This window comes from Rosa rugosa, chromosome 6 (genome assembly GCF_958449725.1).
Source record: "Rosa rugosa chromosome 6, drRosRugo1.1, whole genome shotgun sequence".
NCBI classification, from domain to species: Eukaryota; Viridiplantae; Streptophyta; class Magnoliopsida; order Rosales; family Rosaceae; genus Rosa; species Rosa rugosa.
The window spans coordinates 6,307,400-6,323,558 of NC_084825.1; the positions used below are offsets into that span (position 1 = coordinate 6,307,400).

Consider the following 16,159-nt stretch of genomic DNA (forward strand, 5'->3'; position numbering starts at 1 on the left):
CTTTCTCTTTTGAGGATTGGAATTATTCATTTATTGAATGGCTGGATCACTGCTTATTGTATTTGGAAAGCTAGAAATGATGCTACCTTTAGGGATAAATTGTCCTTACCTATTCAAACCTTTTATGCAGCTTTTACCATGTTTAATGACTTCAACAGATGTAATTAATCCTAAACCCACTTAGAAACATGCTTCTAAAGATCTTGTTAGATGGAAGCCTCCGAACCATGGTCCTTTAAAATTAAATTTTGATGGTTCTGTTCTTCATGACAGTACATAAGAGTGTTGGTGGGTTTGTGTTTCGAAATACATATGGAAATCCTATATTAGCTGCTTGAAACAATCTGGGATGTAATGATATTCTTATTACAGAAGCACGACCTTCACAATTTTCTTCATCTTGAAGTAGAAGGAGATTCTAAGCTCCTCATTGACAGCATAAATGGTCAGTTTTAAATACCTTGGAGGATCATGTCTATTGTCCAAGATATCTATACTATTGCTGCTAATTTGGAATATGTCTATTTTAAACATATCAAAAGAGAAGAAAACTTTCTTGCTGATGTCATTGCGCACACTAGACATAGCTCTTCGCCTCAAGTATGGAGCAACTCTCTTCCTTTATCTGCTAATCATTCTTTCTTTTTTGATTCCTTAGGTTTAAGTTGTTTAAGAGGTTCTGTTTTGTAATTTCTTTGTATTTTCAAAAAATTTACCAAATAAAAATTAGAAATTACAGTCATATATTACCCGATATGGGAAAATTGACAAAGCAATAGTGGAGGGGCCAGCTATTGACTCACAATTTAAAGCCAAAATATACATCGAGATTCAACAACAGAAGAGAGATGAAAACAGGAGTTCAAGGGGATAAAATCAGCTGTCCCCAATTACACTATCCCCATGCATTCATTGGTCCATAAAAAATAAAAAATAAAAAAAAAGATTAAGAAAATATTTTTTTAATCTTTGTGGACCAATGAATGCATGGGGACAGCATAGGGATAGTGTATTGGGGACAGCTGATTTCATCCCGAGTTGAAGTTGGTTTCATGTTGGTATTTAATAATTGCATACAAGTAAGTTCGTTGGTTGGGTTTTTAGTGATTAAGTAATTTGAGTTTCACACTTTCACATTTAAAATCAATTAACAATAAATAAAGTTGACCCAAACTTTTATAAGCTCATAGATAAGATCTAATTTTCCCGGGATCTATATGCCCAACACTTAGCTAGCTTGCTCATGATAATATTCATAGCAAGAGAATTAATCATGTATTTGAGATGGATGTAATGGGAAGGAGGATGCTTAAAAGATTTGCATGAATGGTTGTATTTCTCTAAATTAAAAATGTGTGGACACTAAGACTTGCGGGTCAAAATTTGGCAGCACGATATAGACATAGACCCTCATTATGATTAAAGATTATAGGATTTGTGACCTTGGCATTGCCGTAAGATATTCTCAATCAATTGGTTGCGTTCTCATGAAAGAATCTTAGTGCACATCAATCAAATTCTTGTATAATGCACAAATGTCTTGGTCTTTGGCCAATTAATTAGGTCTCATTAAACCATATTGCGCTAGTTACATTATTTGACCGTAAATTGTATTTACCAATCAAAAAATTTCATTGTCAGACAGTAAAAGATGGAACTGATAAAGAAAATTGTTTATCGTTTAAATGGGTAGATTTCTAAGTTCGCAATCAAATAGAGAGTTTACTATTAAGATTCTAAAAATAATAATAATAATAATAATAAAATAAAATTGATGCTGCTCGTGTGTGGTTGTGTTTCTCTCCAATTCACTAGTTAGACTTTGACCATTAGTACACTGGGTGCTTACTCTGCTTTTCATTTGTGGAGGTGTTGCCTCTAAAAATCACCTCGGCCAAGATAGCCGAGAGATCAAGGAACAAATGTCCTTCTCGATGAATAGTTTGCGGGGCGTGCCAGCACACGGCCAGAAGGCCAAGTGTGCAATTGTAGATGTAGTAGATGAAGTGCGCGTGTTCTGACTTATCCAGCAATTGTTGGCCGAGGAAGGAACTGATTCTCGGCCGATAGTTCGCTGCCTTTGGATCAAGGACTTGATGGCTGAAAGTCGGGTGAATTGGGTGTGGTTGTGAGAGTATGAGTGAATACGAATTGTCTGGTCACAAGGCTCAGGTCAATTGGATCCAAGTAATAACAAGTAACGGTAAAAGTGAACTCATAACGAATGAAATCTTCAAGATTGATAGCTACTATGCGACTACGAACAGTAAATAACATGATCAAACAAATAAAGCATAAAGACAATAAGGAGCAAATAAAAGATAATAACAATAAAACTGAAATCTGGAATGGCTGAAAATTATAAACTATTGTTTGAAAGAAAACAAAGAGAACAATTCAAAATCGATACTAGGCTACAAAGAAAGTAAAGTAACTGAAATTGTAACTAGCAGAGCAAACTAACTAGGGAAACAGACGGAACTTCTACCTAAGCAAAAGGTAATACGAAAACAAGAAAAGCTTGATGGCTTGAGTTTCTAGAGTTGTGTGTGTTGTCTTCTGTCGATGCTTCTATTTATATTGGCTGCTTTGTGACTTGATCTGATCTCTTGGCTCTTTGAAGTTGAGTGGAATTCGGCCTCCTCTTGGCTCAGTGACTCTATCTTGCTTTGGCTCCATCACTTATCATCGGCTGACTTGACGCTGGATTCTATCCTGATCGACTTTGATGCTTGTCATCAACGGCTGTAATTAATCTTGAAGTAGACTATCTTGGATTGAACTCTCTTCATCGGCTAACGAACTTCAATTTGATTGAACTACTAACTTGATCAAATTTCATCTCTATCACTTATCGGCCTTCTCTGTCAATCGGCTATTATCATCCCAGTTGCTGAGTCCAAGTTGGAAACTGATTCATATGATTTGAACAAATGGCTGATGAGCTTTTAGATAATAAGTCTCTTTTTAAATTGACGACTACGGGCCGGCCGATAACCATGGCCTAACTTTCGAAACTTCCCATTGGCCTTAGTTTTTATGTGACTTGTCTTGGACCAAAATGAATTGTCCAATTATTCATTGGCCAACATTTCTGGCTATCGGCCCAAATACTTGTTGAGCGGCTCATTGTAATTAGAAATTACTCTAACTATGCACATTAGCTATGTCTGAGTGGACATGCAAATGTGGGTACAAACAGGAGGCCATTATGTAGCTGCCTTGACTGACTAACGAGTCTTCTGCAATATGAAAAGTCTTTATTTATTTATTTTTATTTTTTTGAAGATAATTGGGAAAAGTATGCACCAATCATATGCTGAAAAGGTTGGAAAAAACTTTATTTTTAGTTTTGCATGACCACACTCATCTTTTTTTTTTGGAAAAACAAGTGTCTTCATGTTGTGCCTTAAGGGAAATACTAGTTGGAAAAACAAGTGTCTTTATGTTGTGCCTTGAGAGAAATATTTTCTTCTGCTTACCATTGGCCACCAAGGAATACTTTTCTCTGGGACTTTCACCCAATCTATGTTGCACTATTGTGTTAGGGAATCCTGTCAACTTCTTTGAACCATTGTGCCTTCAGGGAGCATTGTCAACTTGACACTATTGTGCCATCTTCAACTTCATCTTCAGACTTTTGCCGCTTCTAGAGAGCATTTTTCTCTTGGCACCTTTGTGCCATGCTTCTTTCAGAGATTTATACCATTCATTCCTTCTTTCAGGGACTTTAACCCCTTCACATTCTTTTAGGGACATTAACCCCTTCACATTCTTTTAGGGACTCAACTTGATACACATTTACGCAAGTGCACGTATTATTATCAAGTAAGGAAAGTATTAAAACCTTGATTATCGTACCTCAAGGATTAGGCGTTAGACCTAAAAAAGATAATTGGCGCTAGGTAACTCAAAAGCATACAAGAAAAAATAAAATAAAAAGATAAAATAAAAGCTATAAACAATCAAAGCACGAAGCCTTGGCAATGCTCGGCTTAACTCACACCAAGCCTAATCAAAGCTACTAACTTATAGCCCAAATGACTTATGCACAATGAAAGGTAGTCATTTTTTCTTTGGAAAAACAAGTGTCTTCGTGTTGTGTTTTTTCTTGTTCTTTTTCTCACAAAAAAAAAAAAAATACTGGTTGTCAAGTTGCATATCACTTCTTAATCTCCTGCATTATCTTTGGTTTATAGTTCCCTCATTTTATGTAAACAACCATGCCAACATGGGCTTAGCTATCATAGGGCAAGAAGGGTCAATTGACCCTTCTCATTTAAAAAAAATAAATATGATGGTAGAGAACTTGAAATATTTGGACTTCTGTCAATAAAAATGGGATATTGACTCTTCTGCTTTTGTCTTGATGTGTCTCACATTCCTTTTATAAAACTGAACCTCCAATGATTATGTGATCCTAGAATAGGAGGTATAAATATAGTAAATCATTTATGATAACAATCAAAAGATTAAGAAAAAAACCACGATCTTATATTTTCCTTTTTTCTCTTTTCAGAATTGATCTACTCACGCATTCATAAACATCTAACTATTAATTTACCGTAATATAATAAAAAAATCGATCTCCTAAACCATTGATTAGAAAGTCCTCAACTAGTCTTCATTAAAGTGGTTCTCATTAGAAGTGTTCCCTAATGATTATTGGTTGATTTCAGCTTCTTCTACTGCTTCATCTTCTGCTTCTAAAGAAGTACTTTTGCTTGAGAATGAGATTGATGTGAATGATGCTAGTATTGAAATTGTTACTGTGATTGGTTCTAAGAGAATTTTTTCTTTTTGAAAATTCTGCGTATTTATCCCACAGAAGATTAAGACATGTTTCTAAAGAAAGATTGCATCTTCTAGTTAAACAAGGAATCTAAACTTGATTTCTCAAACTTGATTGACTGCATTGAATGTGTAAAAAGCAAGTATGCTAAACAGAAAAAGAAAACAGCAACTAGAAGCACTACTGTCTTGCAATTGATTCACACAGATATCTGTGGACCTTTTGCGACTCAAACCTTATGTGGTAACAAGTACTTAATCACGTTGATCGATGTCTTCTCCAAATTTTGCTATGTTTCATTTCAGAAAAATCACAAGTTTTGGAAAAATTTAAGATTTTTATAGCTGAAGTAGAAAAGGAGTTGAATGCAGAAATTAAGACAGTCAGATCAGATAGAGGGGGTGAGTACAATGGGAGGTATACTGAACTAGGACAACAAAAGGGACCATTTGCCATGTTTCTGCAAGAACAAGGCATTCAGGCTCATTATACTACACCTGGTACTCCCGTTGCCTATGAAAATCACCTCGGCCTAGATAGCCGAGAGATCAAGGAACAAATGTCATTCTCGATGAATAGATTGTGGGGCGTGCCAACACACGGCCAGAAGGCCAAGAGTGCAATTGGAGATGTAGTGGGCGTAATTCTGACTTATCAAGCAATTGTTGGCCTAGGAAGGAACTTATTCTCGGCCGATAGTTCGCTGCCTTTGGATCAAGAACTTGATGGCTGAAGGTCAGGTGAATTGGGTGTGGTTGTGAGAGTATGAGTGAATACAAATTGTTTGGTCACAGGGCTTAGTTAATTGGATCCAAGTAATAACACGTAACAGTAAAAGTGAACTCGTAACGAATGAAATTCTCAAGATTGATAGCTACTATGCGACTACGAACAGTAAATAACATGATCGAACAAATAAAGCATAAAGAAAATAAGGAGCAAATAAAAGATATTAACAACGAAACTGAAATCTGGAATGGCTGAAAATTATTAACTATTGTTTGAAAAAAAACAAAGAAAACAATTCAAAATCGATACTAAGCTACAAGGAAAGTAAAGTAACTGAAATTGTAACTAGCAGAGCAAACTAACTAAGGAACAGACGGAAATTCTACCTAAGCAAAAGGTAAGACGAAAACAAGAAAAGCTTGATGGCTTGAGTTTCTGGAGTTGTGTGTGTGTGATGTCTTCTGTCGATGCTTCTATTTATATTGGCTGCTTTGTGACTTGAATTGATCTCTTGACTCTTTGAAGTTGAGTGGAATTCGGCCTCCTCTTGGCTTAATGACTCTATCTTGATTTGGCTCCAATGCTTATCGCCGGCTGCCTTGACATTGGACTCCATCTTGATCAGCCTTGATGATCGCTATCAACGGCTGGAACTAATCTTGAAGCAAACTAACTTGGGTTAAACTCTCCTTATCGGCTGGCGTGAACTTCAAGTCAATTGAAATACTAACTTTATCAAATTTCATCTTTATCGCTTATCGACCTCTCTGACTATTGATTAATATATTTCCAAGTTGCTGAGTCCAAGTTGGAAACTGACTCGTATGATTTGAACAACTGGCCGATGGGCTTTTAGACAATAAATCTTCTTTTGAATTGATGACTACTGGCCAGCCGATAACCAACGACCTAACTTTCGAAACCTTCTATCGGCCTAGTTTTTTGTCTGACTTGTCTTGGACCAAATGAACTGTCGAATTATTCATCGGCCAACATGTTTAGTCATCAGCTCATTCGTTCTTTGAGCGGCTTATTAAAATTTGAAGTCACTCAATGACTATCTGCACATTAGCTATGTCTGAGTGGACATGCAAATGTGGGTACAAACAACTCCTGAGCAAAATGGAGTTGCAGAGAGAAGAAATAGAACATTTATGAATATGATGAGGTGTATGATGTGCACCTCAGGTCTTCCAAGGATATTGTGTGGAGAGGCACTTAAAACATCGACCTATCTGACAAATAGAACACCTAGCAAAGTTGTTGTTAAGACTCCTTTTGAGCTGTGGAAGAATAGAAAACCAAGTGTACTACACACACTCGTTTAGGGCTGTAAGGTAGAGGCTAGGCCATACAATCCTCAAGAGTCCAAGCTTGATTCAAAAACCATTTCAACCTTTTTTGTTGGCTATCCAGAGAACTCAAAAGGCTTTAGATTTTACTGTCCATCACAGACAACTAGAGTTGTCGAAACAAATAAAGTTGTGTTCATTGATGAAGTAAATTTTGCTAACAAGTTTGAAGATTTTGAGTTTGATGAGTTAGTTGAGAGTGAGCCTACTGTGGTTGATAAGTCTATTTCAGAACCAGTAGTTGTTTTAGCTGATTTTGATACTGAAACTGCACCTGCAACTCAAAACCATGTCAAAGTAGATATTGCAAATGCACCAATAGTTCAAGAACCTGAAAATGTGCAGCCACCCCCACCTCAACCTAATCTTAGAAGATCACAGGGAGAAAGAAGGTCAACTTTGGATGCATTAGCTGCAGATTTTCATGTTTATTTATAGAAGGCAGATTTTGACATTGGTTTTCAGGTAGGCCATTGAAAGTGAAAGTTCTCACCAATGGGAGGAGGCTATGGTTTATGAATTAAAGTCTATGCATGTCAACAAGGTGTGGACACTTATTGAACAACCAGAGAATCACAAAGTAATAGGCTGCAAATGGGTATTTAATACCAGAACCAATTCTGATGGGAGTATAGAGAGGTTTAAAGCCAGGCTAGTGGCTACAGGCTTTACACAGCAAAAGGGCATTGACTCTAATGAAACATTTTCTCCTGTTTCAACAAAGGATGCCTTTAGAGTTGTCATGGCTTTAGTTGCTCAATATGACATGGAGCTACACCAAATGGATGTCAAGATTGCTTTCTTGAATGGTGAGCTTGAGGAATAAATTTATATGAAGCAACCTAAGGGCTTCATTGAACCAGAAACTAAAAAGATAGTGGGTAGGCTAAATAGGTCCATCTATGGATTAAAACAAGCGTCAAGGAGTGGTATTTGAAGTTTGATGCAGTGGTAAGTGATTTTGGTTTCTAAGAAAATCAAGTGGATGAGTGTGTGCACATGAAGACAGGAGGGAAAGATTTTATTTTTCTGATTTTGTATGTTGATGACATTTTGCTTGCAAGCACTAGTTTGAAATTGCTGAAAAACACCAAAGGGTTCTTGTTAAAGAAGGTTGATATGAAAGACTTAGGTGAGGTAGGTTATGTGCTTGGTATAGAGATTAAAAGAGATAGAGCAAGGCATTTGCTTGGACTGTCGCAACAGGGCTATATCAATAAGGTGCTGAAAAGGTTTGATATGCAAAACTGTGCAAGTGGTGAGGTGCCTATTGTTAGCCAAAAAGCCACCCTCAAGTATAAGGGGTACAAGTAATATAGGGATTTAAGAAAGGTTGTCGAACCCACGAGGATTGGATTCCTTTCACTAGCTAGGGTGTTAACCTAAGGAGAGCTAGATTATGCAAATGTACAATCACAAACCTAAATTCACAAGGAAATCTAGGCTCATGGTGAGTATGTGCATTGTGGTGATAGTGAAATTGTTTGTTGGATAGAGTAGTGAACCAATTAAATTAAATGCTCCAATGTAAACTAAATTACTCTAAACTAAACTAGTAATATAATGGATGAAGTTAGGGGTTGGATTGTCTACCACTAACCTCCCTTTCAAGTATTGAAATTCAAATACAAGTGATGATATTCTAATTTTCCAATTACCCTCTTTGCATCCGGATAAGACTACAAAGGCTTAAACTCCTTTAATGTTATCAATTCCAACCGGATAAGTCTAGAATTAACTACCTAATAACAAATCCTATTACCGGTTAAGTCTCAATTCATTGTCCCTAGATGCATAAAGCTTTGAGTTTAGATAATCATGCAAGCAAACCAATCCTAGATCTAGGTGATTTTAACTTACAACCTTCACATGCACATAGAGGATGCTATCATGCTATCAATGCTCAAGGTTAACTACTCCCTAAACATTTTTTCATGAGATGACAAACACAACACATTCAAAGTAGTTAAGTTTGAATGAATGCATTCACTTCTTGAATTAGCATATGAAATGAAAATAACAAATAACTTCAAATGTAAATTAAAATATCAATTCATACAAGTTTGGCTAGGGCTTTCAACCCTAGCCCCAACAAAGTAACTACTCACTCATAGTCATACAAATTGGCATCAAATCTATAAAGTAAATCAAGGTAAATTAAAGAGTTAAGGGAAGAAAGAACTAGTTGAAGCTTGAAAAATCAATGGGTAGTTTCTCCTTCATTTTTCTCCTTCAATGCTCCTTGAATCCTCCTTGATGGTGGAATGGATGGATAATGAACTTCTTGATGGTGATGATGAATGGAATGGTGATGAAGATATGATGATCCTTTGGCTAACTTTGAGTGGTGGTGATGAAGTTTATGGTGGTGGAAGATGGTAGTTGTGGTGGTGATGATGGAGGAGATGGAGTAGATTGGGTATTGTGGGTTTGGATTTTGGGAGGTGGATATGGAGGTTTTGTGAAGGAGATGAAGAGAGAAAGAAGATGTAATGGATGAAGGAATTCGTTCCCTATGAGTGTGATGAAGGGATGTTTATATAGAGAAGAGAAAGAGGAGTATGATAGTGGAAATAATAATGAAAGTGGAATAAATGAGATGGAATATGATAGTGGAAGTATGGAGGTGGAGTATGGATATTATGGGTTCACTTTCTGCTCCTTTATTCCTTCAATTATATCTCCACCAAGAATTCAGAATGGGCCTCTGACTTCTTCATATAAAATGTTCCTCCATGAGTTGAGATCATCCTGGTAAAATTTTAGAGTTAAATTCACTGTGGTTCGGCCGTAAATGCTTCTGAAATACGTACAGGTCAGGTTTTCCAGTTTTTGTTTTTCAAAAAATTGGACTGACTTTTTGAAGGTTTTCCACTCAAAACTAGCTCTGGAACTCTTCATAACAAATGATCCTTGGGATGTCTAGGATGAAACTGGAAAGTTTCAACTCATTCGGAATTCGTTTGGTCAAGCGGCTACCCCTCCTTTCTTGTCTAGCTCACTTTCTCCTCTCCATTATTTCCTAACATGATAAGGAAAACATAATAAATATATATAAATAAACACAAAGGTTAAGCAAAAGTACAAGATTAGGGAAATAATGAAATTGGATTAGTCAACATTAAATTTGGACTTTAAAACAAGTAATTTCCATGTTTTAGGGGACAAATATGTATATGAATTATGATCCAACACCTATGTCAAAGGGTGATAAATTGACTAAGAACAATGCCCTCAGAATGGGATTGAAAGAGAGACTATGAAGACTAAGCCTTATGCACAGCTTGTAGGTAGTTTGATGTATGCACAAGTGTGCACTAAACCTGACCTGGCCTATGCAGCAGGCATTTTTTCAAGATTTCAGTCCAATCCAGGCCCTGAGTATTGGATAGCAGGCAAGAAGGTTTGGAGGTACCTTCAGAGAACCAAAGATCATCTATTAGTGTATAGAATAGTCAAGGAACTTGAGGTTGTAGGCTATTTTGATTCTGATTTTGCCAGTTACTTTCCTTCCTCTAAAAAGTCGACCTTGGGTTATGTTTTCACACTTGCAGGAGGAGCCATTGCTTGGATAAGTATCAAGCAAACCCTAATTGCCACTTCTACAATGCATGCAGAATTCATAGCAATTTATGAAGCTGTTTGTGAGGGGCTGTGGTTAAAGAATTTTTTGGTTCAGACTAAGGTAGTTGACAACATCATTTCAAAACCAATGAAATTTTATTGTGACAACTCAGCTGCAGTGTTCTTTACTAGGAATAATGAGAGGTCTATTGTTTCTGTGTGAGAATACGGAACGGGAACTAAGTATGAGGCAAGGTAGAGAGGGAGAGAGAAATGACACAAGCATGTATAGTGGTTCACCTTGTCCTTGAGGCAAGGCTACGTCCACTTAGAAGTTCCACTATGAGTGAGGCCAAGTAGCCTTTGTAGTGATACAAGTATGGGGATCATGGATCCATCCCTTTCCAAGAAGGGGAGGACTTCCTCTTATAGCTAAAGGAAGTCTCATTCTATTCTATATTTCCGATGTGGGACAATATGTGTCTATTTCTTTCTCTTGAAGCCTTTTGGAGAGCATAGGAGGATGGCCTCCCGTCTAGATACCGGCCGACCTCCACCATAGTGAGGTAGCTCGGGTGTAGGTCTACCGGAGGCATGTTGTAGGCGGGACTAACCATGTCGCGGGGGCCACCTCCGAGGTTGTTGCTTATACTTGGCGGTATGTGATATAGGCGGTATGTACATTTACTAACTCCAAACACATAGACCTTAAGTATTACAGTGTGAGAGAAAGAATCAAGCATAGGGAAATTGAAGTTTTGAAGATTTGAACTCTTTTCCAGTCGGCTGATCCTTTCACCTTGGCGATGACAGTGGCTGCATTCAAACAGCATGCTATAGAAATTGGAGTTTTATCAAGCTTAGATGCTTGAAACCAGTGGGAGTGTTACATTTGAATAAGACTTATGGTTTTTTGTGTTGTTATTTTCTGAAAATTTTCTCATTATACCGAATTATAACTTTTAATTGAGAAATTGGAGTGCAATGAAATTATGTTTTCATTTCGATTTGCAGCCTTACTGAGTGACACATATACTAAGGTTCATGTTTTGGTTGATTAAATATGATATGGCTATCTGAATGTCATTCTCAATGTTCTATTATATTGCTGCAATGTGTACCTGTTCTATCTTGCTTACAGGTTATTAAAGTGAGTACATGAGGGAAAATTTTCCAACTGGAAGTTTTGTACTCGAGTTCATGCATACAGAACCTTAAAGAGGACCATCTCATGTGAAATGCGAAATTGATACTTGTAGTTACTGTGTTTAGTTAACTAAACACAGTTTGTCTCTTAACTCTGTGTTATTTCAGCATTTTGACAGTTCATGTTATAAGTCTATAAAGCTTGTTATTTATCTCACTGCGCACTAAAGAATGTTATTATACCTGAGACATTATGACTTCTTGTTATAGAAACCATTCCCAGTCCAAGTGGGAGAATGTTAGGGTAAAGCATAACAACTGTTATACAAAAGCAGGATAAACAACATGAGATATATGATAAACTTAAACTTGGTAATATCTATTTAATATATTCTGTTTAGATAAATACAAGAGGGTTATGCATTTTTTTTTTAATACCCTTAGCCCACCACACCCTTACATATGTCATTGATAATCAAACCCATGACTTTTACAATGTTGGAATTATAACTAACCAACAGGTCACAGCTGACCGACAAGAGGGTTATGCATTTATCTTGTATAACAATATAAATGAAGATATATGCAATAGAGTTGGATTGAAACTCTTACTCCTTGATGGGACTGAACTTAGAGTGATTCACTTCTCTTTATAAATAGGAGTCCCTGTGTTCACTCTATATACGCTGAAAATATAGCAGCAACACCCTCTAGCATTTCACATATTGAGTGCTTCACAGGAAGCTTTTTATTGAGTTCCTCATTCCAGCTTCTGCTCATTTCCATATGGCTCTTCAAGAACAAGGTTGGCATTTTAAGTCTCTTGATCATGCTTATATCAACGTGTATCTGATATGTTCTGGTGTATGTTCATTGATATGTAAATGACATGTTTGAATGTGTTTCTGTTGTTAATGATTGATTGTATATTCTGTGGCAACACCGAGAAGATTCAAGGGGATTGAAACGAAGCCAATAGCTGCCATGGTTGAATTTTCAAAGCAGTGCCTTAAAGCTTCATGAAGAAGGAAAAGCCTGATTGAGGCTTAATGAGGTTAGCTGAGACCTATCAGTAAACCATCAAAGTTTGGTTTTGGAAACTCACTGTGATCAAGCTAATTCATCCAAAATACATGAGTTTGATCATTAACATACAAGGTGTTGTAATATAAATGTCTATATCATGTGGAGTTGAAGCTATGATCATTGAAGCCACTACAAGCATGGCAGCTCTCATAATTGCAGCAACCATGTGGAGTTGCAGCTATGATCATTGAAGCCACTACAAGCATGGCAGCTCTCATAATTGCAGCAACCATGTGGAGTTGCAGCTATGATCATTGAAGGCACTATAATGGACTTCTTACCATAGCATTCACACTAGCTTTGTATTCCTATATAAACCCTCCATTGTGAGATGAATAAACACTTGAATCTCCATCCTTCTCTGCATCTAAACTCTCTCTCTCTCAAGTTCTTCCAAACAAAGCTCTCTCCATTTTCTGAAACAGTTTTATGTTCGTTTTACAACACGTTATCAGCACGACTAGCTCTACGATTCGGATTGCAGATTGACAAGAGGAGAGGTGAATAACTCTTGGGTTGCAGAGAAGAGGCAGTTCATCATTCAATCAACTTCACTTTACCAGCTCTACAACCAAGTAGGTTTTTCCAAACAAAAACCGATTTTGCTGTTTCATTTTACCTACTGTTCTCTGTGTTCCAGTGTTTATTTGAAATAGTAAATCAACTCCAAAACTCACCAAATTTTGTATGCTGGAGCCCCTGTGTGTTTACTGCATCTCTGTAAATTTTCATATTTTTCTGGGTAGTTTTGCTTAGTGTTTCAGTTCGTCTTTCGACTGTTGTTCAGTAGGAACTGCAGTCATGATTTATGACTTTTGTTGAAGCATCTAGTTTAACCTAATCCTCTATGAGAGACACTTATTTCTCTTGCACTATAATTGGCATAATTGAATGAGAAAAAGGAAAATCAGTAGCTTTTAATTTAGCTATCAACTTCTTCAGTTCATGTATATTGTGGCAAATATTCATATATACTTGTTTGGACTTTGTGATAATGATACATCTTTCCTTCATTATTTATTATGATAATGCTTTGTGGTGTTACCTGCTCATATTAAATTTAAATATTTTACCCGCTTAAATTCTTTGCATTAGAATATATATGTACGGAATGCAGGTACTTAATGAACCAGAAGTTCACACATAAATATTGAACAAGAAGTTCATACATAAATATTGAACAAGAAGTTCATACATAAATATTGAACCAGAAGTTCACACGTATCGAACCCGTAGTTTCGATAACATTGAAAGGTTATGAATCTTTCCAAGTAGGCGCACCCAATTCGATGCGATGTCTAGGCAAGATACAATGAGGCTGTGTACTTAAGAGAGCCTCGCTCCACCCAAACCTCATACTCTTATCTGGTCGTATTTAATTGGAGTTACCAAAAGGGTTGAGTAATAATATTTCACATGTATCGAACCTGTAGCTTCGATAATACCATATAAGGAACTTGAAGTTTCCTCCACAAATTCACTATACATGTTTAATCCGATTTTTCATACCATGTTATAGAACCTGAAGTTCTTATTGATTGCTTATGGAAGTTATTACCCATAGCACTAACTATTGTCCTTTTTAAATCCTTGTAGAGAATGTCAAATCTCAACAAGCTTGACTTTGTCGCTTTGGAAGTTTCCGGAAGGAACTATCTCAAGTGGACCCAAGATGTCAAGCTTCATCTGACTGCAAATAAGATGAGATCAACGATTATTGCTGACAACATCACCCCTGAAGACATGAAGGCAAGGGCTATGATTTTCATCAGGAAACATATGGAAGAAGCACTCAAGGTGGAATATTTAGCTGAAGAGGACCCACGATCTCTTTGGGTCGCTCTAGAAGAGCGATTCAACCATCAAAGGGCCATCTACTTGCCGGAAGCAAGGCACGATTGGCAGAACATACGTTTCCAAGATTTCAAGACTGTAAATGAGTATAACTCTGAAATCTGCCGGATTCGGTCACTCCTAAAATTCTGTGGAGAAGAGCTCACAGAAGCTGACCTACTGGAGAAAACTTTCTCCACCTTCCCTCCTTCCTATATGGTCCTACAGCAACAATACAGGGAAAGAAACTTTGCTAGATTCTCCGAATTAATCACCATCCTGTTGCTCGCTGAAAAGAACAACAACCTACTTCTGAGGAATGATCAAACAAGGCCCACCGGTACTAGAGCAATTCCTTTGCCTGAAGCAAATACTATTGCCCATCACGAAAATAATCGTGGAAGGAGGAACCGGGGCCGTGGAAGGGGAAGAAGGTTTGAACGTCCAAGGCATGGAAGGAGAAATGGGCCTAGAAATGGCCCATATGATCGTGACCACCCAGGAAATGGCCCAAGGGGTCGAGGAGGACGTGGACAAGGCCCACGTGGTGGAAACCGAAATGGCCAAGTCCGACAAGCTCAAATTAGAGAGAACCCTGGTCCGGCCCGTCGCCCTCAAAATCAGCATAATCTATGTTATAGATGTGGAGGCACTGACCATTGGTCCCGCACCTGTCGTGCAACAGATGAAGAGATAGGAGAGTATCACGCCAGACGCGGAACTCGAGAGGCCAACCTTGTGGAAGAGTCAGTCCCTATGGATACCACCTTGGAGATTACTGATTTCCAAGCAGCCAATGGATACATCGAGGATTGAAAACTCGAGGACATGGGCATAATAGGCACTTGTGCCATATCTATGTTATTGTTATGAATAATGCTTTCTATTTTTCAGATTATCTTTGGTGATTTTTGGAATATTAGTTTTACATAATTTGGTTATGCTTGGATGTTTAATTCAATAAAGTTATTTATTTTCATACATGTGATCCATTGAGTTAAATATGTGAATAGGCATGTCTTGTGAGGAAGTTTGTTGTCTAGCTGATAGTGCTACTACGCACACCATACTCCGAGATAGGAAGTTTTTTTTTAAACTTATTGCCTACTCATACCTCTGTGACAACTATATCAGGTCAATCCAACCTGATAGAGGGCCATGGCAAAGCCCAATTTATGTTGTCCAATGGTACTGAATTTACCATTAATGAGGCCTTATATTCTCCACGTTCCAGAATAACGTTATTGAGTTTTAAGGATATTCGAGCCAACGGTTATCACGTTGAAACCACTGAGGAAAAAGGAGTGGAATATCTTTGCATAACCTCCAATTTGTATGGCCGGAAGCGTACATTGGAGAAGCTAAAATGCCTCTCGAGTGGTCTCTACATGGCTACCATTAGATCAATTGAGGCAAATCACATAACCAGCCAGAAGCTAACCAATTCGAGCAACTACTTGCTTTGGCATGACCGTTTGGGACACCCAGGTCAAAGTATGATGCGCCGTATCCTAAATTCATCCCACGGGCATCCCCTTACCAATAAGGATCTTGTGTACAGTAACACATTATGCCAAGCTTGCTCATTGGGAAAATTAAATATAAGACCATCATATGCAAAGACTGAAAAAGACTCCAACCTTTTTCTACAAAGGAT

The 16,159-nt window shown here is 37.5% G+C and overlaps 1 protein-coding gene across 1 annotated transcript; it reads left to right on the forward strand.

Moving 5' to 3' along the window:
* The first annotated feature begins 14,268 nt into the window (after window positions 1–14,268).
* LOC133716127 (uncharacterized) lies at window positions 14,269–15,318 on the forward strand. Its single transcript, XM_062142862.1, has one exon. It carries the CDS (start codon window positions 14,269–14,271, stop codon window positions 15,316–15,318), a length of 1,050 nt encoding a protein of 349 aa, XP_061998846.1.
* Window positions 15,319–16,159: the final 841 nt, after the last annotated feature.

Excerpts from the sequence above, each read along its gene's own strand:
- LOC133716127 (XM_062142862.1), top strand. The coding sequence starts at position 14,269 with ATGTCAAATCTCAACAAGCTTGACTTTGTCGCTTTGGAAGTTTCCGGA.